General features: G+C 41.2%; 1 protein-coding gene across 1 annotated transcript in view; it reads right to left on the bottom strand.

The window, feature by feature from the left end:
* The window catches only part of LOC149318844 (coiled-coil domain-containing protein 6-like), a 63056-nt gene extending 37300 nt beyond the window's left edge, over positions 1-25756 (bottom strand). Inside the window, exon 1 of the mRNA XM_089510552.1 lies at positions 25320-25756. Within this exon, the coding sequence (XP_089366678.1) occupies positions 25320-25676 (357 nt within the window). The 5' untranslated portion in view covers positions 25677-25756. The remainder of the gene's footprint in view (positions 1-25319) is intronic.
* Between the last annotated feature and the right edge of the window lie 425 nt (positions 25757-26181).

Raw genomic sequence — 26181 nt, 5'->3', positions numbered from 1 at the left:
TCTATGGGGACACTCCACTGTGTTATCTACCCCAGAGGCTACAGATTTCCTATACCTGGCTAAAACCCAGGTAGGGAAGAAGAGGATATCAGTTATCTCCTTGCTTACAGCCACACAGGAACCTGCTTTGCTGCCGGCAGCACCAGAAAGTGGAAGCACAGACTCACATTGCACATTCAGTTTCATGCTCTACAAGGACAGAACACAGTTCTCATTACTTCCTGTACACAGGTAAAAGTTTAGCTCAGTCATGCAACCTAAGCAAAACGCTGAAAAAGCTCTTATGTGGTTGGCACATTGTCTGGACATGTTGAATAGATGGTAAGAGCACAGTCAATGTTTTCATGGAACAAAAGGTGGCTATGATGGGTCATTATGACCATGTTCACTTACTTTTAGAACACATCATTTCTCAGGCAAGTGATAGCATTGGCCCCTGCTTCCCCTCTCCCCCCCAAAACCACCACACCTGCAAAGACTGAGGTTGGAGGGTCCATTGAGTGCATAACAAGGGGATGAAAAGAGCATAGGGAGGAGTGGCATGGGCTTACAAACAGTCAGCTAAGGAGTCGAAGGCTTTCATGGCCGGCATCCATAGTTTTTTGTGGGTTTTCGGGCTATGTGGCCATGTTCTAGCAGAGTTTCTTCCTGACATTTTGCCAGCATCTGTGGCTGGCATATTCAGAGAATGTTTGCCTGGAAAGGACTTGGCTATAAATATCAGCTAAGGATTTTGTTCAATTATTTGATACTGCTGGAGCAAGGAAACTGGTTAGGCCCAAGGGCCAGATTCTACCCTTGGACATGTCCCAGGGACCAAAGAAAAGATCCTTTCCTCACCTTGAACTACAGAATGGCATCTTTTTTTTCTAATGCAGAGCCATCAGATTTCTGGTTGGGTGTTGTGAAAGGAAACACATCATAATAGAAAAGCAGAGGGGGGGAAGCTCCGTATTTCCCATTCCATTTTTTTTTATTTTTGTTTTTTAAATCTGATTTCCATTTGAATGATGAAGATTAAAATGATTACTGTGCTCTGAGATGAGTGCCAGAGACTTAAGCAGTACATATTCAGTGCTCTTTTGGTGCCACAAACCAAACATCATGAAATGTAAAATTGGAGTGTGAAAGGAATAGGTTCTGAAATTTTGATTTTGAAGCTATTCTCTCAAAGGGGTCACACTACATAAGATTATGTTGCAGTAAGTTTCAGGTAAGTTTTGCTCCTCACTTCAAGCAAACAGACATTCTGGATAACTTATCCAGTTTAGGAAAATAATTTATTTTCTATGTGCAGTCAACATCTACCATTCATTGTGATGGTTCGGAGGTAATACTGGCAATCGGAATTACAATGATGTTTAAATGTTGAGGCCAAATTTATGGATTTTGCCATGACCTGTGGATAAATTGAGGGTAAAACTTGGAAGTTCTTTCAGTGTGTGTATGTGTGTGGGGGGCAAGAGGGACTCTCACTGAGGCTGCTTCTTTCAACTTTGGTTTCAGCCTTCACCCAGACAGCGAGGGCAAGTGTGGGCAGGAGAGGGTCTCTGTTTGTTTAAAAGCAATTAATCACTCAGGACTCTTTCTTCCCACCGCATAGGGAAGTCTGAAAGAGCTGCTAACACATTACCATACTGACCTGTATTTAGGGTCAATTTTGGGGCATAAATTTTTAGACTTATAGACAAGCATATATGGTATGTGTTCATTTTAAACATAACTGAGAATTTTCAGAGCCTAAAGCAGTAATACTTGCATTAGGTGTGCAACAAGATCAAAGGAAATAACTGTTTTCTGTTTACAGAACTAGACTGGTCCTCTGGAGATTTCAGCTTTCTTTTGTGCTTCCAGAACATGGTAATTTTGGGGAAATTCACATTCTTCACATCTGTTCCCTATCTGACAAACTGTGTATTCACAGGTAAAAAAATAACCTGCTAATTCTCAAGACACAATGAGTGTTAGTTATAAAACACTTCAGTATTCCAGTTAAACAAGTAAACTTTTGTTCTCACTATTTAGCAATGCATTACATTTATTCATATGCTTACTTACAGCATGAAAGGAACATATAAGAAAGAAATACAGGGATTATTTACTCACTAACGGTTAGCAAACAACTAGCTGGAACCCAGGAGTGTGCAGGGTGCTAATATGCTCAAGGCAGACCAGGCAGCAATCACACAAAAGAAGTGTTTGTGTAAGCTAATACCCCCATGAGGCCACCATAATTGCAGCACTCCTTTTTGGGGGCTGACAAAAATCACACAAATTGCAGTGTTCATTCCGACACTCTCCATGTGGAGGCTGTTGTTTTTGTAAGAACAGTGCCTCTACGGGAGTGCTGAACAGGGCTGTTGCTCCTTGCTGTTTAATGTGAAAGGACTTAAAATCAGCACAAAGACAAATTTATAAGATTAGGTCAGCAATCTTATGCACATCTATCTGCCAGATGCACGCACTTCCAAATAAATATGTCATGCTTGTGCCCTTAAACACACCTCCTCCCCCATCTCTCCTCCTTCATGCGCATGGGTGTGTGTACATGCATGTGCAACATGGGGAGTGATTGTTTTCTTGCTGATATTTTAGTACAAATCCTTTACATCATTCCCATTTACTAGGATGAGAAAATCCGAGAATTCTGTGGCAACTCAAAAGAGGACAGTTATATGTCTAAGTGGAAAATGAACATGCATAAATTATTACATGTATGTGCGTATGTTAAGTAAACAAAAATAATAATCACAGATGATTTACATAACTTTAACGTAGACAAAGAAGGCACTGAAATAGTTCAAGATTTTCCATACCTTGGCTCAGTCATTAATCAAAACTGAGACTCCAATCAACAACTCAGAAGACTAGAACTTGGAAGGGCAGCTATGAAGAAACTAGACAAGTTCCTGAAGTGTATATAATTTAATATAAAGTTAGGTTTGTCCATGTCATCGTATTTCCCATTTCTATGTATGGTTGTGAAAGCAGAACAGTGAAGATAGCTAACAGGAAGAAAATCAGTTCTTTTGAGACATGGTGCTGGAGAAAAATTCAGCGGATAACACGGACTGCCAAAAAACGCCAAATAAATGGGGCCCTAGATCAAATCAAACCCAAACTCTCCCTAGAAGCCAAGATGACTAAACTGAGGCTGATATACTTTGGTCATATTATGAGAAGACATGACTCACTAGAAAAGACAATAATGCTTAGCAAAGTAGAAGCCAGTAGGAAAAGAGGAAGACCATACTCCAGATGGACAGACTCGAAGCCCCAAGTCTGCAAGGCTTAGGCAGGGCAGTTTATAAGGTGACATGAAGGTATCTCATTCATAGGGTCACCATAAGTTGAAGTAAATTTGACAGCACTTAACAAAAAATGTGTGTGTAAATGCCCTAAATGTTCCAGATCTTGTTTAATCTTGGCAGCTACGCAGAGTCAGCCCTGGTTAGTATGTGGATGGGAAACCACCAAGAAATACCAGGTGCTGTAGGCTATATTTCAGAGAAAGGTGCTGGCAAAACCTCTGAGTATTCCTTACCAAAGAAAATCCTAGGAAATTCATGGGGTTGCCAGAGTCAATAGTGATTGAAGGCATATAATGACACACACATATTCACAGGTGCGGAGTGGTAGAGATCAGGCAAACAGAAGAAAAAGAAACACAATTAGATTGCAGAGGAAAAAAATGAATGGTTACATTTCCCTGAAATAACTGCTTGCATCATTGCACCCTATTATTTCCTGATTTACCAACTGCCGGATTTAAAGTTTTTTTTTTGTTTTGTTTCAGAATGTTCATTAGCCATTATCTAAAGGTGGACAGATAAGCTAATGTAGTTCCTACTGCTGTTCACACAAAGTATGTAACAATTTTTTTAAAAACAATTCTTTCTCTGATAGCTGAGAAAAAGGAAATCCAGTTTACCAATTCCTCAAGGGAGGTGGCTATTTAAGGTGCACAAAAGGATACAATTGGGAACTGGTCAATTTCATAGAAAGTACATGTATGTGGGTGACTGCATATGTCTAATCAAGGAATGGATTGTAGAGTGTGTGAAAATCCCCATGAACACCACACTGGGCCCCATGATGGAATAAAGGTGGGATGTAAATGCACTTCTTCTACCTCTTTTTTTTTTAAATAAAAAATATTTTTCTTTTGCATGGTCTCTGAGCTGTAAGTGGCTAACTCCTTCTTCCCACCTTTTTTGCTTTACAAGAGTCTCAGCATCTGACTCAGTTCTGCACTGAGGTTTGACACTCTCACACACAGCTCGGCTCTTCTTATAATATTCAAATTACTAGTTAAATTCAACATATTACTTTTAGAGTTTCTCATATTAAACTTTGGTGACTCTCTAACTATCCACTCATATTCATTTCCAGATATTTTTGCCATTTTTATTTATTTATTTTTTGTTGGAAACCTTTACTAATACAATAGAATGATTCCCACACTATGCCACAGAGCTCTGGTGCATTCAGAGGGGTACTGCATGATATTTTAATCAGCTGCCTTACTTTTCCACCTGGCTCAGCTCTGCTGTGATGAAAAAATGAAAGTGAAGAAGAGGAGGGTGGCAAGTTGGTTCTTAGCAACCTTGCAAGCTCGAGGAAGCATCAACAGTGAAGAGAAGTGGAACAGACACTTGGTCCTTAGAAAAACGGTGCTTGGTGCATAGCAGGGATCATGAAGACAGAGGCTGCCTGCTCTGCCTCTTCCTCCTCAGGTTGAAGCCAAGATGAATGACCTGGGTCTTGTTGTTAGAAAGACGGCCACCACTGCCTTCACCATCACACACCAGCACGATTGCTCCTCCTGCCACTGTATGGAATTTGCATTCAACAGAAGAAGCTTTGGTGCTGACAGCAGTCCCAGGTTGCTGCCACTATGTTTCACACCCACAATGGAAGGAGGCAGCAGCAGCGGCCACTGTCATCATGGGCTTTGGTGTGCACCAGCAACAAGTTACTAAGGGCCATGTCACTGCCCTTCTCCTTGTCTTCACCACTGCTAACTCCTCTACTGGCAGGATTATGTTCTTGCTAAGGACCATGTCGCCATCACTGTCTTCCTCATCTTCACTTTTGCTTTCTCAATCTGGCCAAACCGAGCCTTAAATGACCCTACTGAACTATAACGCCTCACCGTTATCTCATGAGGCTGCCCAAACTAGTGGTGATGCAACTACAGCCAATTATGCTGCTTCCCCAGGAAAGCAACTGAGTGCCCAAAGAGCAACAGCCTGTGCATGACCAGGGCTCAGGGGAGGGGGATGAGGAGATGGAAATGATAGTGGTGGAAGACATGGTACCATAATGACAACAGCAACAGCAGTGGTAGCTGCTTTAATAGCAGTCACGCTTGGCAGGGTAAGGAGGAGGATGGTCTCAATTTTCTCAGTGAAATGTTTGAGGGTAGGGAAGTTATTTGTACATAAATACTTATTAAGTTGTTTGAACCTAGTAACTTAGTAAATAAAACTGTTAGGTGTCTCTTTTGGACTATGAGAGCCATTAAAAACTATTAAGGGTACTGTCAACCAAGAAAGTTTGGTAACCTCTGTACTTAGACTTTTCTTCCAAAAGTTACACACAGATCTTAACTGAACTCATGTATTAAACTACCAAACACACAGGAATTGGTGCAAAGCACATCTTGTAGCAACAGAAAAGCCCATGAAGTTTTCTCTGCAGCCAGAGTCAAACTCTCGACTATATTTCTACAAGGCCTGGTAACTGTTATTTTGAGATACTACCTTGTAGGATGAAGACAAAACAACAGTTTCAGAAATCAGGTCTTTTCCTACACATTGCATGAGATTGAAATCTTAAAGGAAAGAACAGCAATTTCCACCTGGGGTGCAAAATTCTTCCAACTATATTTACTGTACAGTATTATATAATTACATCTAAAACAATAATGGGATATAACAAATATAGGAAGCATCATAATTGCTGGGGGAAAACAACATAAAAATTATAGACATGCATTTAGCATAGGCAGGAAGCACAGTTAGTTCCCATACCAGCAGGGTCCTTCTCCCATAAGAAAAACAGGACACTGTATACCAGTGTAGAAAAGGAAAGCTGTTGCCAACCCCTAAGTTGTGATCAGATGACCAAATCTTCACTGAAAAGGATCCAGCAGAACATGCAGCCAGTCTATAGGCAAACCATAAAAATCATTTATAGCGAACTATTAAACTGATATCCATTTTGCTAACATACAATGATGAACAGAGCAGACATAATGAGTTATATCACAGCCACCTACTTTTGGGTAATGAGGGTGTAACCTCTTTGGTGTAACCAAAAGTAATTCAAAGACCAACAGTGAAGTCACTCTACTGGTGTAGTGAGCAATATTATTTTTAAAAAGCATTTTACAGGCATACTGATAGGAATTTTTTTAGGTTTTATGGCATTTTCTTCTCATTCCCTTTCCCAAAGTGCCTCAGGACAGTAACAAGTTACTTCTCCATCACTGTGATGAATAAAAACACTGGGTTGTTTTTTCAAGTTCTTACAATGGCAGCAGGTTACTTTTGAAAAAGTAAAATTTCTAGTTAGTTAGTTGAGAATTTAAAGTAATTTTTTTTTTTTAATTTAGTGTGAGCCTTTGGGATGAAGCAGTTTTAAATACTTTATACTTTAGTATGCAAAACCTGGGTCTATCTCCCTTAGGTGTGGCTGCAATTGTGTTTTATTCAAGCAAGCAAGGATCAGAAACTATGGTCTGACCTTGGCTTGTTTTATCAAACAAAAATTAAAACTGACTAGGGTTCATCCCTGTTCAGAAAAAGTAACAAAGCACAGCCTAAAATGGAAACAGATGCTTCCAAAACCATGCTGGGGAAGAAGACAGAGTGAATAAATAATGAATCATGCCATCTATGGCCAAAATATGACAGCCTCAGCTTTATTGCCTTGGCTTCGAGGAAGAGTTCAGGCATGATCTGTTCAAGGACCCATTTGTTCATCTTCTTGGCCATCCATTGTATTCTCAGCATATTTCACCGCCACCACATCTCAAATGAGTTGATTTTCCTCTTACATGCATTAATTGGGTCTCCATAATTTCACAAACAAACCTGTTCCTCTGTCACCACAGTCTAAGCCATTTTTCACTTCACAAACAGAAGCAAGTTTCAGTTAACCTATGACTTTGGGAGGTGACAGAACAAGCAGAGGACCTAGACAGTGATGCATACAGTCATCTACTTCCATTCCAGGTATATTAATTCTGACATCTTGCTAGATATTTACCATCCTCAAAGTCAATATTTCTGTTTGGTGTCTTGAGGCTAACAGAGAGTTCTATTGCGGCTTCTGAGAATGACAAAAGCAAATAAGAAAACAGCTACAAACTGTCCAATCTGTTTATTGTTCTATGAAATTGCTACTATCCTTTACATTTTTTGTGATCTTCCAGTTCCTTTATCTGATTTTCCTTTAGGAACGGAGTGTACAATTGTTAGAATAATGAAGCATGCTATGCCTTACAACAGAAATGGGAATAAAACTATCATTGCTCATTTTGTCTAACAGGACAATCCTGAAGAACCCCCCCCCCCAAAAGTGAAACTAATTATCTCTCTTAAGAACAGCAAAATGATAATTAAAATGTCAAAACAGGAGAGAGTGAAATGAACGCACCGTTCTACTTCACAGCAGTATTATTTAGTGCCCGAGGGGGAAGATCATTCTCCTATATCCTGGAAATGCTAAAAGTTACAACACGATACTTTGACAAAAGTTTTCTAAGAAATGTTCAGAACAAATCCTAAATGAAAAGTATGGAACCTCTTGTTCTTTTATCAAGCCATTTTTTTCATCTTGCAATTCTGAAGTGCCAATGTATCTAAATTATGACAACTTCCTAAGTGGACACGGACCTGATTAAACTGCTAGCTTTATGAACGATCAAGGCTCAAGAACAAATACTTCCACATTTACTTCTTAATCGAACAAATTATTAGCACAGGCCCCTATGTTAAAAATGCTAGGGAAGGTGGAAGGTAATAGGAGAGGAAGATTGTATATTAGAGGGATAGAATCAATCAAGGAGGACCTGAGAAAAACAACTGAGGACAGGAGGGCTTGGAGGTGTCTCATTCATGGGGTCATCATGAATCAAGGTTGACTCAAAGGCAGCTGACGACAACAACAACAACACTCCAAGTGCTGGGAAAACTAGTTCCATGGTGCTTTTAGCCCCTGACCCCCAAGTTTCACAAAAATGTAACAACAAAATGCAACTGTTTCATCACTAATTGCACTTGGGACTAAAAGGTAAATGAAAGGACTAGATATTTAATTGAGAAAATGCAATATCCTAACATTAACATCTATACATTCTAATATTATACTTAGCATTCACATCTATGTCTTGTCTTGTCTTCTGCCAAGCCGACATCCCACAAAGGAGAGCACAGGAAAGCAATTACAAATTTTGTTTTTCTCCTTTTTGCTGGGAGCAGAACAACCTGCATGTCTGTTTCATCTTCTAATCCAAGCACTCAATTCCAGTACTTATTAGAGTGGAAAAGTACAACACACTGACTCAGATGCAAGAAAATCAAAACTGACATTTTATAAAACTAATCTAGCAAAGAATCTTTAAGGAAAATGAAACTCAGCATCAGAACAAAAGGATGCCACATCTGCCTCTGTTAAGAACCTGGTTTAATAACAACTTGCTTCAAGGAGTTGAGTTGTCACAGTTAATGCAAACCAACTATGCAAATACTGCTAGTTTCTTGCTTTGACTTGCCATTTAAGATCATTCTTCCATCACTATTCCACACGTGTGGTTGCATTTTACAACTGTTGTGCAGTCTGCGTGTCAATCTCAATACTGAAGCCTCAACACCATCCTGGTGCAATTTAGGACAGATATCTATTGTTTTATCAGCAAAACAGGGGCATCACCAAAAAAGAGGGACAGAAAGAAATGGAGGCTTTAGTTACAAAGCAGGACCTGCACTTGAGGGAGTCAAGTTCAGATCCCCGCTCAGCTATTAAGCACAGCAGGAGATTTCGGGCCAGCCCTAATATTTAAGTGAGCCAGCTATGTAAGGTAGCTGACTAGGGGTGCCATGGACAAATGACAAATTAATATTATTTCTTGTGTTGCTGTTTTCTGCTTGTCGCCAGAGCAGAGGACAAAAGTGTGTCACTCAAAAACAAGTCACTATTTCTGCTTAAAGTAACCTTTAAGTACACTAAGGTTTGGGTACATTTATTTTTGCACTGCTCTTCAAAAGTGCCACAGTGCTGCTATAATCCCAGGCTCTATCTTCTGCATGACAGCCTCAATAATACTGTCTCCCTGCCCTGTGCCCTTCCCAGCATGCTTTTCGGTCTGTATTTTTTCAATTGTGCAGTCACAGCAATTAAGTAGAAAAGAAACAAGAAACGATAAACAGCTCGCTTGGGAACAGCGAGGAGGGGAACTGAAGCAGGAGGAACTTATCACACATGAACCAACAGTAGAAAGGTAGCATGATTGTGAGGCATTGATGATGAAAAGGAGAGATCCAAGAACAGATGTAAGATGAAGCAGTTACAGGACAGACACAGCATCATGGCTATGGACACTACTATAACAGTTTCTTCCACTGTTAAATCCAGTAACAATTTGCTACTATGTCTTGACAGCATCCTCTTGGGGGATGCAATACACAAAGAGCTATTTATTCTGAAACTGGAAAGAAGGATGAGATTATACCTTCTGCTTAACTATTTGTTTAAGTGAAACTTTTACACAGGTGGCAAATATCTGAGCAGATATTTCTGCCCTTTTGTCTCTCATCTACTTTCAGCTGCAATTCTTCAGGGCAAGCTGAATACCCTAGGAATTTTACAGCCCTCTATTACTAGAACTATAAAGAAAAGAAGGGTGGCATTTTGGACATATCTAAAATATCCGTTGGTCTCTGGGGCAGCTTTATGTACTTCAGGCTTTCACTGCTTATTAATTAATAAAGGTTATTGCTTTTCTATAAAATACTTCAAGTGACCGGCAATAAAATGAAGTACTGAAGTACCCCGGAAAATCTTTTTTAAAAAAACAGCAGCATTTACAATATCACCACACGAAATAACATGAACAGTACACATCAGGTACTGTGGACTTGCATGGCAGATGTCTGAAAGAATCTTTTTAACTGTCTGATAAGGGCTGCAAAAATAAGTAACGGAGAAGTGAAGGCTTACCCAAATTTTACCCACATTTAGTGGGCTACAAGCAGCTCGGTGTGTCACAGGTTATACACCAGGGTGGGGATGATCTGGTGCTTTGGAGGATGAGCAGCTTTGGAAAGATGAATTTCCTGGGTTTACAACAGCATATGAACACAGATGGATTGGTCTATACAGCTGCGTTGAAGTATTGTTTAAAGGGGGCATTTGTTTCCCATTATGCTGAAGCCATAATCCTCCACCTGAATGTGCTGTGATACAAAATGTTAGTGAACCAGACGAGTCAAGGGTGATACACTTTACTACCCATCTCCTGATTATATATTGAGATAGCTTATATTCCTTCCTTATAGGAAACAATCAAGAATATAAAACATTATGTGTACACCTAAAGCATGCGTAAGCAACCACAGTGCCCATAGGATGCACTGTCCTATTTCCCATACCCACAGCCACCCATGAGCTTCATCACCTGTATTTTTCAGTGGGGTTTCAGCTCTAAAAAAGGAATGCAAGGCAACACAGAACTGAAGTGGAGCATCATGTTCCATGGAGGCTTCTGGATGAATGATCCTCCATTTTTAATCCATTCTTTAATGGGGGGGGGGGGGGGTCAGCAGGCCCTGGGCTTAGTGGGACTTCATGAGATCAATGGGTTGCACAATCTCGACACCTATTCTGAAGTATACTTTTAAGTGACTGCTTGACATTCAGCCTCTATTACTACTACTCCCGGGACAGGAGAAACTTTGGCAGAAATAAGGATGCTTGGCAGAAGACTGAATTGACCTTGGTTATGAAAACAGCCAGCATGGTGTAGTTTGAGTGTTGGACTAAGAGTCTGGCAACCAGGGTTCAAATCCTCTTTGTTTGGCCATGGAAACCCACTGGGTGACCTGGGGAAAGTCACACTCTCTGAGCCTCAGGCAAAGGCAAACCTGCCCTCTGAAGAAATCTTGCCAGGAAAGCCTTGTGATGGGGTAGCCATAAATCAGAAACAACCTGAAGGCACACAGAACAATGAAACTAGTCAGGAGCAGCACTACCCTGCTGGGAGAAAAACATACACAAAGATGTTTCCTGACTGGCAAAAGCTTCAATCTTTTCCAGGCTCCTGCTATCAGGAAAACTACTACGCTTGAGCGTGTCCCGACAAGACTTCGATTTTGACATTCAACATGTGTCTGGGGCCTCTAATATTGTAGCTGAATGCCTCTGCCATAGAGGACTGGTGGGACACTGAAAATAGACAGGGAGATGTCACACCTCCTGACAATTTACTTCCATGTTTATGATATATGTTCCACTACTGAAAATGTTATTTTAGTTTAACTTGTACTAATGTGTGTTATATATTCGTTTGACTTTGTCTTTCATTGGTTACAAGATACTCCCAGGCTAGATGGAAATGGGGGGGGGGGGGGGAACATGTTAAATGTTCGTGGACCTTCTTTCTTTACTTCAGGTTGAAATCTCAGCCACTTTGATTTCAACTTTCAGTTGCTTCCAAAATGTCAGATTTTGGGGGGCGTGTAATGACTGGGCCTCCAGTCATTGGAAGATTTCTGTCAGGCAATAAAGAGTTAAGCTGGGAGGGAAGTACATGCAAATGAGTAATTACATCACAGCTGACAGAAGGCCCACTTGGCCAATCAGTGAGCAGGAGCGAGAGTTTTTTCTGGAAACTTCCAAGAGAGGAATATAAAAGGCCTCTGAGTTCAGTTGGAGGAGCTTCTGCAGTGGGGAGTCTGGAGTGAGAATATCTCCCTTGATGTGAGTCTTACTGATTGGGAAAAATTGCAGTGTTGAGCCTGAGTCAAAAAGGCAGACTTCAGGAAAGTAGTTTGTGCTAAGCCAAAGCCAGTAACTACATCTCAAACCCATCTAGACAGGAAGATGCCATCTCTGTATCAGTACTTAGGAATGTGTCAGTTACAATGGTTAGCCTTATTAATTTTGTTTCTGTTGGCTTGCTGAAAATGAATATCTGATAATTTTATGTATTGTACCTGCAAGGTCAAAAGTCCTTGTCTGATTTATATCATTTTTGTTAATAGAATAAATGTTCTCTTTAAAGGTATCTACTATTCCTACACTTCTTTACATGTGCCTTAGTTCGGTTATCACTTGCTTAGTTTAGAAAGGGAAGGGAACTATAAACCCTTAACAAGTCCCAGTGTGTGTTAAGAAAAGGTTATTATAAATTCACTGGGAGGTGGCAGCGTGATCTGAAGTTCTCCAAGAGTCTCATTTAACTTCGCAGGGAGTGTGAACTGAGACCAGGAGATTCGGAGGGAAATAAAGGATCTGCTGGGACTAAGTGCCAAGACAGGACTGCTATTTGGGTTACTTGGACCACAGGGGATCATCACAAACTTTCAAAGATTCCTTAATAAAGAGAGTGTAACTGCTCAAAAGTGCCTTTGCAAGAGCTATAAACACTAGCACTAGGTCCCATGTGACAATTTGGGTAGAAGACACAGGATAAAATGAGGGAAGCCCCAAGAAGGAAGGATTTCATGTACAGTTGACGAGACATGGATACCTTAGAACGGCCCTTCCAGCTCATGTCTAATCTTTGCTGCATGCTTCTTGAGAATCTGGAGGTAAGCCCTTTGGCTTTGGCTTGCTGGAAGGCAAAAATGTCTTGTATCCTGGCCATGGACCAAGTAACTCTTCAATGCTGGCACTACCACTGGAATGTTGCCCATGTCATGAGTGGAATTGCTCATTGTGGAGGAATGCTTAGAACTTAAGATGGTCAGTTACTTGTTCTCAAAGGTCTGATTCTAGAAGTGGTTGCCATTCTGCCTCCATGCCCAGATTTCTAACTATTTGAGGTTTAGGTAAAAAAAACTGACTTTTTGAAACTTAAATGTATTCTCTGGCCTGCTGATTTCAGCTGACTGCAGAATAAATAGTTTTCTGTAATACAGTGAACTGCTTAGCTTTTGATTTTAACCATATGCATTAAATGACAGTTCCACCCAGCACTAGACAAATTCTGGAACTGGAGACATTAAACTGAGACCACATGCTGTGCTTCAGGACACTTAAGCTCAAAACATGTCATCTACAATACAATGCCATAGGCAAATACTTGTTTGGGCCCCTGCCAGTAGTTATTTTGCACTCTGTCCCACAAATTCTCTAGACCACATCAGTGTGCTGCAAGAAGGTGACTTTTTAATAAAAGCATTAAAAACTAGTCTCCTGCAAGTTCAAAGTATTCATCTGCAAAGGAAGCTGCTCAGTGCATCTCAGCATGACTCACTGTTTAACCTTGCCATCTCCTGATCAATCTCAGCTTGGTAAAAGGTTGTTCTACCATAATAGCTTCTTCAAAGAAAATTTTATCAACAAGTCACACTGCATGCAGTGATATAACAGTTACAAATCCTCAGAAGCACCACACTCAGAACAGTGACTTAGAAGTACAAGGGAAAACGCCCTTTGAGGGCAGATACTTTGAGCAGGTTACAATATAGAAGTGATGCACGCCTCCTTTTAATTTAGAAGAAAACTGCCTCAGAAGTCTGGGCAAATTTTCCCACCCACTCTCTCCTCCTATCAGCTTGCAAACGTTATGAAACTAAAAGCATCTGAATGTGTAATAACAATAGCAGTCTTTAGACATGAACATAGGAATTAACCTTTATTTCTGCTTTTTTTTAAAAAAAACACAACTCTTTCAATTAACATATAATTTGTACTCATTTCATAAATGTGTTTCAAGTTGTAAGACTCTCACAGAGTGAAAATAATTTGAGTCTCTATTTTTGAATTGTATACATCACATTATACTCCTTTCCTGGCGGCTTATGTATCTTGCTTGTTATACACAGCTGATTTCAACACCATCAATACTTAACTTGTTATAAACAGCTGATTTCAACACCATCATGTTCTACATGGTTGTGTCTAGTTCAGTTTTTTAATATCTAAATTATCTTTGCTGTTGCAATCTAAAGCAACTTGAATCCTTGCTGTACAGAGAATTTCAACTATAAAAAGCTGACTATCAACAGGTTGCTATAGAAAGCTGTACCTTTCCACATTCTTGTTATCTTTTCAAAACTTAGTTACTAAATTCTTAAATAAATAAACCATTTATAGATCACCTTCTGATAGTTAGCATTTAGACTCCAAAGACAAACACAAAGAACCAACATTTGGATACCTATTCGTTCTCCCTTTTTCAATTTGCTATTTCAGGGAGTCAGTTTTATATAAAGTTTGGTTTTTCATTTGTTTAAAATGTCCTTGGTACTACAATCTAAGGCTAGCAAGTGTAACCTGATCCATAAACACCTACCAGTGATTAAGGGTGCAACTGCAATCATGAGACTGAGTTTAACTACAGACTTCATGACAACATCCAGTGTAGGTTTTTTGGAACTTTTTTCACGCAGAACTACTCTTTTTGTATCACCTAGCCTGATGAAGACATTCAATAAGTTCAAATGCTTGAACTTTTTTTCTGGCATTTTGGTTGGTCATAAAAGGTACTATTCAGGTGTATATGGCAGGTAGGGGTGTGTGTGTGCGCACATGCGCGCCAAGGAACAGCACAGGTTTTTTAAAGTTTCATAAATGTTAAGTTTTCTGATCTTTTACCTAATGATAACTATAGATATTAATAGTACACTTCTCCCTCCATATTCACTGGGGTTAGGGGCACAGGATCCCCGTGAAAGTGGGAAAAAATGCAACTAATAAACAGTACTTTTTTAATCTGAGAGAACACCTCTCTAGGAATTTCTAGGTCCTCCAGCCAGAATCTGACCACAGAACCATGTTGCAGGACCTGCTAACGCCTATAGAAGTGTTTTCGCTAGGAATCTTTAGGTCCTCCAGTGTAACTCTCTGGTCAACTTCCAGCAGAATTTTTGGGGAGGATGTAGAGAGCATATTAATCAAATCCGCAAAAGTCAAAGTCGCAAATATGGAGGGATGAGTGTATTAAGGTTCCCTACAGTTTCCTTTTAAAGTTTTCAAAAAAAGAGCCACCTGATTATCTTTTTGTATGCTAGAATTCTCCAAAAGTAATACCCTCCTGCCTTCAATATCATCCTCCTGTATTTATCACACTTCCACAATACAGTAAATTACTACTATCTCCTTGTTAGCAACTGTTCCCACTAGTCAAATGTAAAAACAGAACTGTTTTCAGACATTATATAATAAAAACAGAAATAAGGAGCAAATTATTTTACACAAGGCTTCTTCCAGCCATCCTTCTCAGAGAGCAGACATTTTTTCCAATTAGGTAATCAGTATTTTCATCCACTGAAACCAAAAATCACTTAAGTATACTGAACATGGCAACAAAGTCAAGGACTTAAATATGCTGAAGTCTGGCTGGAATGTGTCAACTGTCCTAGCCTGAGTATGGATCAATCAGAATAATGACTGAGTATGAATGACCCAATACTCCCAACATTCAATGAAAATAATCAGAACAGAAATGTGATTATTACTAGGCTTCTGATTATTACTGGTAACACATGAAAAAGCAGTACTGTACATAATGAGCACGTACATTCAACAAACTGTATGTTTTTTCAGTTCAGACACTGTTTGATACATTGCACTGATTAAACTGAGACTGATATTTTGTAGTGAAATAGGAGATAAATTTACTGTAGCATTAAGATTATCCTCTTACATTTGCATGCATCAGATATGTCATCTGATCCCCCTTATATTTTAGACCTTTAATGAGAAATTTTGCATCTCAAGCACTATGTGTAATTATAGTATTTCCCCAAGAGCTACAGAGAATCTATCAAAACTGAATTTTAAAGGAATAATGATGAGCCCACCATCAACGTATCCTTAACTTACCCCATCATGTGAAAACTAGGTTGAATAAAGAGCTATTGATACATGTTTTATATTTACTTTATCCTCCTGATGCTCTTTTTGTCTCTTGCTATTGTATTTTCAGATGTGCTTGTATTTTACATTGTGACAGTACAGTCTGTAACATGTTACAGAGTTTTGCACTTTAATTTGTTGTAAGCCACTATGTAAATGGTAACCCTAAAAGACCACCTATAAATATGGGAATAAATAATAATTACCAGTTACTTATTATTTTGCCAATCTAGGTCATATACTTCAATTAAGACTTATTAAAATACCGTTATTAAAAACAAATGATTTGAAGAAATATCCCAGTTAGTATCACACTTGAAAAGGAATGGAATACAATCTCTGATAGCACAAACTAGCAAAGCTAATACCTCCCATGTGAAGTGTGGTGTTTCTTCTCTTTGATCCATGCTTTTAAAAAAGCCTTTCTCCAGATAACTAAGTTGTATATAATTTCTGCATTAACTTTACTCTGAAAGGTATCCACAAGCTTCTAAACAGGTAGAGAGAGAAACACATCTTCTATATGACAGAGGCCTAACAGAACATCTATAAAATGAGGTGGTGGCCTTTAAGTCATTTCCAACTTATGGCAACCCTAAGGCAACACTATCATGGGGTTCTCTTGGCAAGAGGAGGTTGCCATTGCCTTCTCCTGAGGCTGAGAGCATGGGACTTGTCCAAGGCCACCCAGTGGCTTTCATGGTCCAGCTAGGAATTGAGCCCTGGCCTCCAGAGTTGTAGTCCGACATTCAAACCACTGTGCCACACTGGCTCTCTTAAAATGAAGTTACCTTTACAGAATTACAGACTGTTTCACCCAAGCAGACAAGCGCCTTCCTGACTGGGATATGGTTACTATCCTTCAAGGAAGACACAGTTAGCCAAAGTTGCATCAATTCCACAAATGTGCCTTTTAGAGAAGGAATACCCAAGAGACAAACCTACTAGGTTTTTAAGATTGCAAAGTCATAAAGAATATTTCTTCATATTATCAGGAATGGAAATATTAGGAAGTGAATTTCTAAAATCAGAAGAAATTCAACATGGGTGAAAAGTTCAAATACACAATTCAACTCACAATTAAATGCACAAATTTAAGAACTAAATGTAAAAAAATAAGTATGCAACTGCACTGAAAGGAAAAAAAATGTTGTGGTTATGGATAAAGCAAATGAATACCTATGAACAGCGATATAAAAAGAAATTCAATTAGGCTGTACAGAATTTTATTGAGATGTAGACACAGTATAGTACAGGTATCACTCATCAATGTTTTAACCCACTACTGTTGCAAGTCAAACTTGTTTTGCCAGTGTTTGCAGCCTTTCAAGCAGTCTTTCAAAAAATAAAAAATCCACATCCACTCACAGAAGCACAAACAGCATTAAGCTTATAAACAAACAAGTACCTGGATATCATTTACAATAAAGCGCTGTGATCCTCCCACAACATCAAGAACAATTTGGGAACCTTTAAAGGTGTTTTTAAACTATTATTTTAATTATGTGGCAGGATGAGTGCATATCAGCATATTATGTATATAGCTACAGTTGTGTTTTAGTTAACTTTTTTTGAGCTCAATATACATGTTTACTACTTTCTAATGTTTTCCTACTATATGAATTGTCAAGTTCAAAACCGATTTGTGATTGCAGCAAGTTAACCACACTGTTTTATTGACTTGTATGAATGGCTGTCACTGGGGAAACACGTGTGTGTGTGTGTGTGTGTGTGTGTGTGTGTCTTCAAACCGCCTGTTGACTTATGGCGACCCCATGAATTTCATACTCAGGACAGGTTTAGCCAGTCCTTTAGGAAGGAATAAATTTCCACTGTGCTCAAAAGTAGAGTTTCTCACCATTATATTTTTCTAGAATTGTGAAGCTATTAGACTTGTTTCTAGTGGACATGCACAGCCCCAGAAATAACACAGATTAAAGATGTAACAACATGCGACAAAAATCAGAACATTTCCCGTATTTTCTTCCAGTGAGAAATCCTTAGTTTTTCCAGTGAAAATAGTGGAAATTTGGGGGAAGAGAGAGAGAGAGAGAGAAACATATTTTCTCTTTTGAATTTGTGGAATGCTTTAAGACAAAGTTTTATTCTCTCAAGATGTCATGACGGGTAAAGCATGATGATTTAACAAGTAAGTACTATGGTAGTCCATAGTACTACAACTTTTAAATAGTTGTAGTACAAGCTTTAGATCTGTACAAGACTCAAATTCAAGATGCACGGCAGTATGACCCGCACACTGCTCCACATGGCATGCGGCATCACAGCACTCCTCTGGCACTGCTTTTACACAACGCAGTGCCAAAGGAACACCTTAAAGCCGTGGCTCTGTGGCTATCGCGTCCTTTCCAGGTTGCAAAAAGAACCACTTTTTGCAGCTCCTTTTTGCACCCTGGGAAGGTCAGATCGGGGCCAATCCGGCACAGTTGGAGGCAGCTGCAGGCCGCCCCTTAGGGGCAGTCTGCACAGCCTCTTAGTTTTTAAGATTAGGATTGCTTCTGTTGAACTTTGTTTATTACAGCAGGCCCTTTGTAACCATTGGGGTTTGGTTCCAAGACAGCATCTTGCCAGCCCATGATTACCAAAATCCATTGATACTCACGCCCAGTTATATACAATGGTGTAGTAAAATGGTGTGCCTTATATAAAATGGCAACCTCAAGGTTTGCTTTCTGGATTTTATTTTAAAGCAAGCAGTGGACGGTTGAATCCATAGATGCAGAATGTGGATACAGAGGGCCAACTGTACAACATCTGTGGCTTCTGTTTTCATTTTCCCTTACTTGCCAGGTGACAAAAAGATAAATATGTTTAGATAGCACAAGGTGCAACCATTTGCAGTTCTCTTTTTAATATAGGATAGTTACCATTTTGCTTATAGAAAATAAAAGCTTTTATTATTTTTACATTTCATTAAAAAAACATACCAGATAGTATGTTAAATGTTCAATTATGAAGGAAGCATTCTTAAAATAAGTTTGGACTTGATATAAAAGTAATACTGCATGTATTTCAATTCCACAAAGCATTTCTGGGGTATTTTCTGAAAACCCTGGGGGGGAAAACCCCTTTCTCTGCCCTTCATGGCTTCAGCATTTCCAGAAATTTACATCTCTAGCACAGGTGTGCCTGCAGTTGACTCACTCATGCAAATAACTGCTTGCTCATGTGGCCCATTGGTCAAAAATGCATAACCAAGGAAGTGGCCCCAGAGATGGTTACAGTCCTTCTACTGTGAAGGGGAGGAAAGGTTGTTGCCATTATTTGCATAGGTTAAGGCAGGTGCAATCATGTTACTTCTGACTCTTACGGTGCTGCGGGAATTAAATTCCCTTTTGTGCTGCAACCTAACCTACATGTTCTTTTACAAACAACTCTTTCAAAGTCCATTAACCAAGACAGCAAATCATGTATGCTTAACAGAAATAGGAATATGTTAGTCCCCCAAAGGCTCTTGTTTGCCAAGAAGAAGAAGAGGTGGAGCAGGAGAAGAGACTGAGTTGGTGGACAGAGACAACATAATGAAGTTTAAAAACTACGGGTACTTCTAAGATATTACAATGCCTATAATGGCGTTGGGGAGTGTGTGGCCCTACAAATGTTAGGCTACATTTCGTATCAGCCTTTCCCAGCATAGCCAATGATGAAGGATCACAGGAGTTGCCATCCAACATGCAGACCCACACATTCTCTGCTCCTTGCTTTACAACAGTCCAAGAGGTGTGATAAGATATTTCAGATATGTCTTCTGTGTATTAATACAGCCCTGTTTAAAAGGATTGAAAGGGTCATAGATGAACACTGGTAATCCTGAGTAAGCTACCAACTGGATACCACAAATTGACAACATTTGGGAAGTCCCATAAATCTCCTGCAATAAACCTGACAAGCATGCGAAGTTGGCAGAGCTGATGGTACCAAAACCAATAGTCCACTTGGGAACACATCTTCTAATAATCTTTAAGGGACCACTGCTGTTTTTTGCCATAACAAGGGAAAAGTACAGTGGGCCCTTATTATCCGCTGGGGTTTGGTTCCAGGATCCCCTGTAGATATCAAAATCCGTGGATGCTCAAGACCAATTCAATACAATGGCACAGAAAAAAGCTATCTCTTATACAAAATGGAAAAATCAAGGTTTGCTTTTTGGAATTTCTGTATTTTTAAAGTACTGTATTTTCAAGCCATGGATGCTTGAATCTATGGATAGAAAATCCATGGATAAGGAGGGCTGACTGTTTGATCCACTAGAATTTATCACTATTGTAAATATCCAGATGATGTATCTGTGAGCAGGTCATCCATGTTTATAATGGACATTACATTCACCATCTGGCTTGGCTTGGGTTCTTATTAATTTACAGGCAGATAAAAACATGTCTAGGTTGCCACAGTACCCAATGTTCATTACTACATCCTTGCATACTAAAAGCCTAGCCCTGCACCAACAATTGTATTGCATCAGCTCCCAAGGGTCTCCATCATGGTTGGGCTTAGTAATGAACAATAAAAATACATTGCCTATTTGTCAAACTATTCTAAACATCTAACCAGCTAGACACCACCTGGATGTACCAAGCTCTTTTTTATTTTTGCCTTGACACATTGTATAAACCGTATATAAAGTTGAATCTCAAAGAAAGACAACGGCAGACTCACATTCATCCTTAGCATTATAAAGATAGAAAGTAAAACCCCATAACTATTGCAAAACGTGGAATTTTATTTGAATAAAGAATGATCACTCCAGGAGTCAAAGCCACTTAAGGGAAGCAATCCTAGATCAAAGTTTGGAAAGTGTTCCTCCTGAAGTTCTGATTCAGATATTAAATTCCTGGCCCAGCACAATGGACTCTTTATTATATCACAAAACAGAAAAGGACACTATTTTGCACACCTAACATAGCCTCAACATGAAACCACTGTAGATCCAACAAACTATTGTGCAGCAATGAGGGGGCTGATTGAATTCAATGCAGGCATTCAAACGTCATACCTGCACAGATTTGAACAACACAGTACCTCCAGACCTTTAATATGATCTGCATAAATGGGCAACATACAGAGATCTAAAAGAGGTAAGGACAGAACTTACACACGTGGTCATTAGATAAGAGAACGATCACCTTTGGTGCATGTTTAATATGGTATTAGATGGAGCCACTATTTTTTGGGGAGGGGGGAGCTTAGGACAGTATTATGAACCACACCAGAAAAACAGCCATAGTAACGATGACAGCTACAGTGCATTCAAAGGACTGCTGGCATATTGAAAGGACTCAGCAGGGAGTGCAGTCTATTCAACAAGACACCAGTTAAGGGTCAGGTAGAATTCAGAAATATCATCAAGTGAAGCCACTTTATCTTCCTCCATGTTAGAAGTGGATGGCAACCATTCAGTTATCAGGAAGAAAGTAAAACAGAGGACTTGGTGACCCTTCTGATGTAGAGGTTAAACCTGCTTTGTGCCTTTCTTCATCACTGCAAACCAAACCAGCTACTACTTGCATAAACATGCCCCATGGCTTGGTCACCCTAGAGCAGGACCTGGAAACACGTTGCCCTGCAGTTATTGCTGGCCTGCTACTAACATGATCCCTCAACCCCATCTTTATATACACAGCCAAGGGCCAACAGGAGTAGGAATTCAACAACATCTGAGGAGGAGTGGCATGTTTTCCAACCTTGCAACAGAACTGGTGCAATGCCAGGAGAACAGGACAAATCGTTGGGACCTGGCTTCTCTACCTCAAGCATGCAATACCTTAAGATCAGCGGTTCTCAAATGGTGAGATGGGACCCCCAGGAAGATGCAAGAGTTGCTCAAGGGGGGCATGAGACTTGGAGGCTCTGATTCCTCTTCCCAAACCGTTTTATGTATAAAATTTACACATGCATTGAGTTCAGTATTAAATTTCATTAAGTAAAACTGTTCTAAGTTGAATGATGTTATTTCCTCATAAAATGTTAAAAAATGAATATAGATGAATGTGTCAATGAAAATATGCACGCTAAATACAGTGGTACCCCGGGATACGAATTGATCGCGTTACGAAATTTCCGGGGTACGAAAAAGTTAGATTGGAAAAAACTGTTCCGGGTAACGAAAGATTTTTCGGGTTACGAAAATCATTTTGGCGCGTTTCGGCGCGAAATTCAAATCCGAAGCGCGGCTAGCGGCTTTCCAGCGCTAACGGAAAGCCTTTTCGGGTTGCGAAATGTATCGGGTTATGAACGGCGCCGCGGAACGAATTAATTTCGTAACCCAAGGTAGCACTGTAAATAAAATATGTTTCTTCCTATATTATGTTGGTGTGTTTGTGTGTTTGTGTGTGTGTGTGTGTAGCATCTGTATATAGATGTAAAGGAGGTCCCAAGGCTAAAAAGTCTGATTACCGCTACCTTAAGATGATTGCTCAGCTATTTCCCCCCTCTTTCCTGCTGCCTTCAGAAAGCAAGCTTGGTCTCATGGGCAATGCACTGGACAAGGAGCCTGGAAGATTAATGTGTTAATTGGTTAATGTGTTGGACAAGGAACTTGGAAGATCCCAGTTAGTCTTCTCTGTGCCATGAATTTCACTTGGGCCAGTTACTGCCACTCAGCCCTATCCACCTCACAGGATTGTTGTGAAGATAAAGTGTGTGTTCGTATGGTGAGCAATCACATATGGTGCCTTGAAGTTGGTGGAGTGAAAAGGAGTATGTAAAGGTATCAAATAAATGACAACACTCATCATGATCAATATACATGGCCTGGCTTTTCTCATCTATCGTCTTACTCAGCACCCACTCATTCTCAGCAACATGAACCTCCAATGCCATGCACAGTATGGGAGTCAAAACCATATTTCAAGGCTCAAAAGACCAACTGTGTAATGTAGTAGTGTGGCCCTAAAGCTAAGTTTGCCATCAGAACCACATGAGAAACACTCCTACCAGAAGGAGGGAGGGGGATCCCAAAACCAATCAGCAGAGGCTCAGGGCATGGCAACAACGAAGCCCATAAAGTTACTGTATATACTCACATATAAGTTTAGACATTTTAGACAAAGAAAAAAAAAACCAGAGGCAAAAACCCTGAGTGGACTTCTCCATGGGCTCAATGTAAGTACTGTACCACAACTCTTATTTACTGGTGACAGGCAAGAGCATAATCTGTCCTGAAAGCACCGATCCCCCTTTATTCCCCTCCACTCTCTCATCCATGCAGCCTTTAGGACAAGCACAAACTGTATGTCTACTGGGATTTGGTTAATTCTTGGGCATTGTTTTATCCTTTAGAGCATTGGTCCCCAAACTGTGCTCTTTAAGAGATTTTGGACTTCAGTTCCCAGAATCCCAAACTACTGGCCAACATGGCTGAGGCTTCTGGGAGCTGAAGTCCAATAATCGCTTAAAGGGCACAGTTTGGGGACCACTGCTTTAGATTCTTTGTTCTGTGCCTCTCAATTTCGACTAATCCACGGATCAAATTAAAACCCATCATTGTGGCCCCAAAACCTGCCCTCAATCAGGGTGACCAGACCCTCCTTTTTCCAGGACATGTTTTTCATTTCAGTCTTATGTCCAGGAGGAATTCCAAAAGGTCTTCCATTTTGAGCATGACTAAGAAGCATGAATTTACCTTTATGTGAGTGTGTTTACATTTTCTTTGGTCATGTCCTCCATTATTCTTGAATACCCTCCGTTTTGCTGTGCCTTGTTCTCCTTTGCAATTAGGACATCTGGTCATCCTGCCCTCAACTTATACATGAGGTTGACCTGTAGCCGAGCATATAGGATATAGCCTGACTCTTACGAGCTTTTCACCACCAAGGATGAGACTGACTTACTATAACTCTGGAGAGAAGGGTGTGACTCCTCACTCCACCATGAAAAACCCACTGGGGGAAACCACACTCTCTCAGCCACAGAGGATGGCCATGGCAAACCCCCTCTGAACCAATTCTGCCAGGAAAACCCCAGGATAGGTTCACCTTTGGGTATGTCCTAGGTCAGAAAGGACTAGAAGGAAGGCACACAAGCTGCCTCACGCCAGCCCTATTTGGCAGGGAAAGCTCAAGGCTTGGTAAAGCTACACATCCCACGATTCCGTCAGATGCAGCCCCAGGACTTAAAAAGTGGCGTCAAACTGCTTTATTTCCATGTGTAGATGAGCCTGCTGTTCCTTTCCAGAGAAGAGAAGAGAGGGCAGCTCAGAGTGGGGTTCAAAGGTGTGGGAAAGGCCTCTCCTCCTCTCCCTCCTGAGACACCCAACCCTCTGCCCCACAAGGCAGAGTAAGGAGTGGAGTTTGAAGACCTAAAAAGTGGTTCCAAACTGCATTATTTGCACAGTGTAGATGAGCTCCTCTATTCCTTTCCAGAGAAGAGAAGAAAAGAAAAGAGAAATCAGCTCAGAGTGGGGTTCAAGGAACCTCCAGCATCTAAAAAATGGTATCAAACCACATTATTTCCAGTGTGGATGAGCTTCTCTATTCCTGTCTGGGGAAAAAGAAACGAGGGCTCTTGGAGTGGGGTTCGAAGACCTAAAAAGTGGTATCAAACCACAGTGTGGATGAGCTTCTCGGTTCCTTTCCAGAGAAGAGAAGAGAAGGCAGCTTGCAGTGGGGTTCAGGGAACCTCCAAGACCTAAAAAGTGATATCAAACCGTTTTAGTTCCACAGTGCGGACGGTTCTCTGTTCCTTTCCAAAGGAAGGGGGGAGGACCTCTAGGACTTAGAAAGTGGTGTCAAACCACATTACTTCCACAGTATAGATGAACTTCCTCATTCATTTTCCAGAGAGGAGAAAGCAGCTCAAAGTGAGGTTCAAAGACACCCCAAAAATGGTGTCAAGCCGCATTTATTCCTACAACGTGAGCTTCTCTATTCCTTTCAAGCTCAGAGTGGAGATCCAAGACCTAGAAACGTGTTAGCAAACCTGATGACTCCCAGAGTGTGGATGAGCTTCTCTATTCCTTTCCAGACAAGGGAGGAGAAAGCAAATCAGAGTGAGGCTCCAAGACCTAGAAAGTGGTATCAACCCGCATTACTCCCAGAGTGTGGACGAGCTTCTCTATTCCCTTGCAGGGAAGAGGAAAGAAAGGGGGCTGCTATGGGTTGGGGTCCGAAGACTGCGCGGGAAAGGCGGCTGCAGCAGCGCTCCTTTCCCTGCTGGGACCCCCAAGGGGACCCCCAGAGACACGCCCTCCCTGCCTGCCCCGGACTCACGATGGTGACGCTGGCCTTGCGGAGGTCCCTGTTCTCCTCCTGCAGCGCCTTGCACTTGAGCTTGTAGGTCTCCAGCTCGATCTTGAGCACCTTGTTCTCCTGCTGCAGCGAGGCCAGGCGGTTCGTCAGCTCCTCCAGGCGGAAGGGCGAGATCACGATGCCGCCCGCCTTCGAGCAGGACGAGGAGGAGGACGGGACGCCCCCCGAGGAGACAGGCCCCAGAGGGCAACCGGGGGCCGACGACGACGACGCCCCGCCGGCGCCCACGCTGCTCCCGCTGCTGCTGCTACCGCCGCCGCCTCCTCCTCCTCCTCCGCCGCCGCCATCCGTGTCGCTCTCGCTGGCGCTGTCCGCCATCCCCGGGATGGCGTCCGAAGAGCAGCAACCGCGAGTGTCGGAGGAGGAGGAGGAGCCTGAAATGGCGGCGCAGCCGCGCAGGCCTAGTTCTCCCTCAGCCCTCGCCGCCAAGAAGGCCTCCCTCCTCGCCGCCTCTCTCCTTCTCCTCACAGCGACGCCGCCCGCCGCCTACTGTTACTGCAACACAAGCACCGCCGCCGTTCCACACCCACAACAACAACAGTGTGTTCCCACACAAAACACACACACACACAGCCCCAATAAAAGTGTAGGCCCCGACGCGACTGGTGTTTTATTTCCCCCCTCAAACACACACTGCCTCCTCCGCTTCCGCCCTCTTCTTCTTGCCCAAGAAGAGGCCTTCCGAAAGGGCCTCCATTTTGAGTCCAGAATGATGTTGGCATCGCTCTTTATTTATACCCCTCTCTCTTCAGCCACGAAGGCTCTCAGTGAGGCCTACAAATGATGATGATAGTCACACTCTCTCAGCCTCAGAGGATGGCCA

Source organism: Sceloporus occidentalis, unplaced genomic scaffold (genome assembly GCF_023333645.1).
Source record: "Sceloporus occidentalis isolate IW3139 unplaced genomic scaffold, rSceOcc1.0.p SCAF_2, whole genome shotgun sequence".
NCBI classification, from domain to species: Eukaryota; Metazoa; Chordata; class Lepidosauria; order Squamata; family Phrynosomatidae; genus Sceloporus; species Sceloporus occidentalis.
Note: the sequence above shows the minus strand (reverse complement) of the source record. Positions and strands in the feature narration are given on the sequence as shown.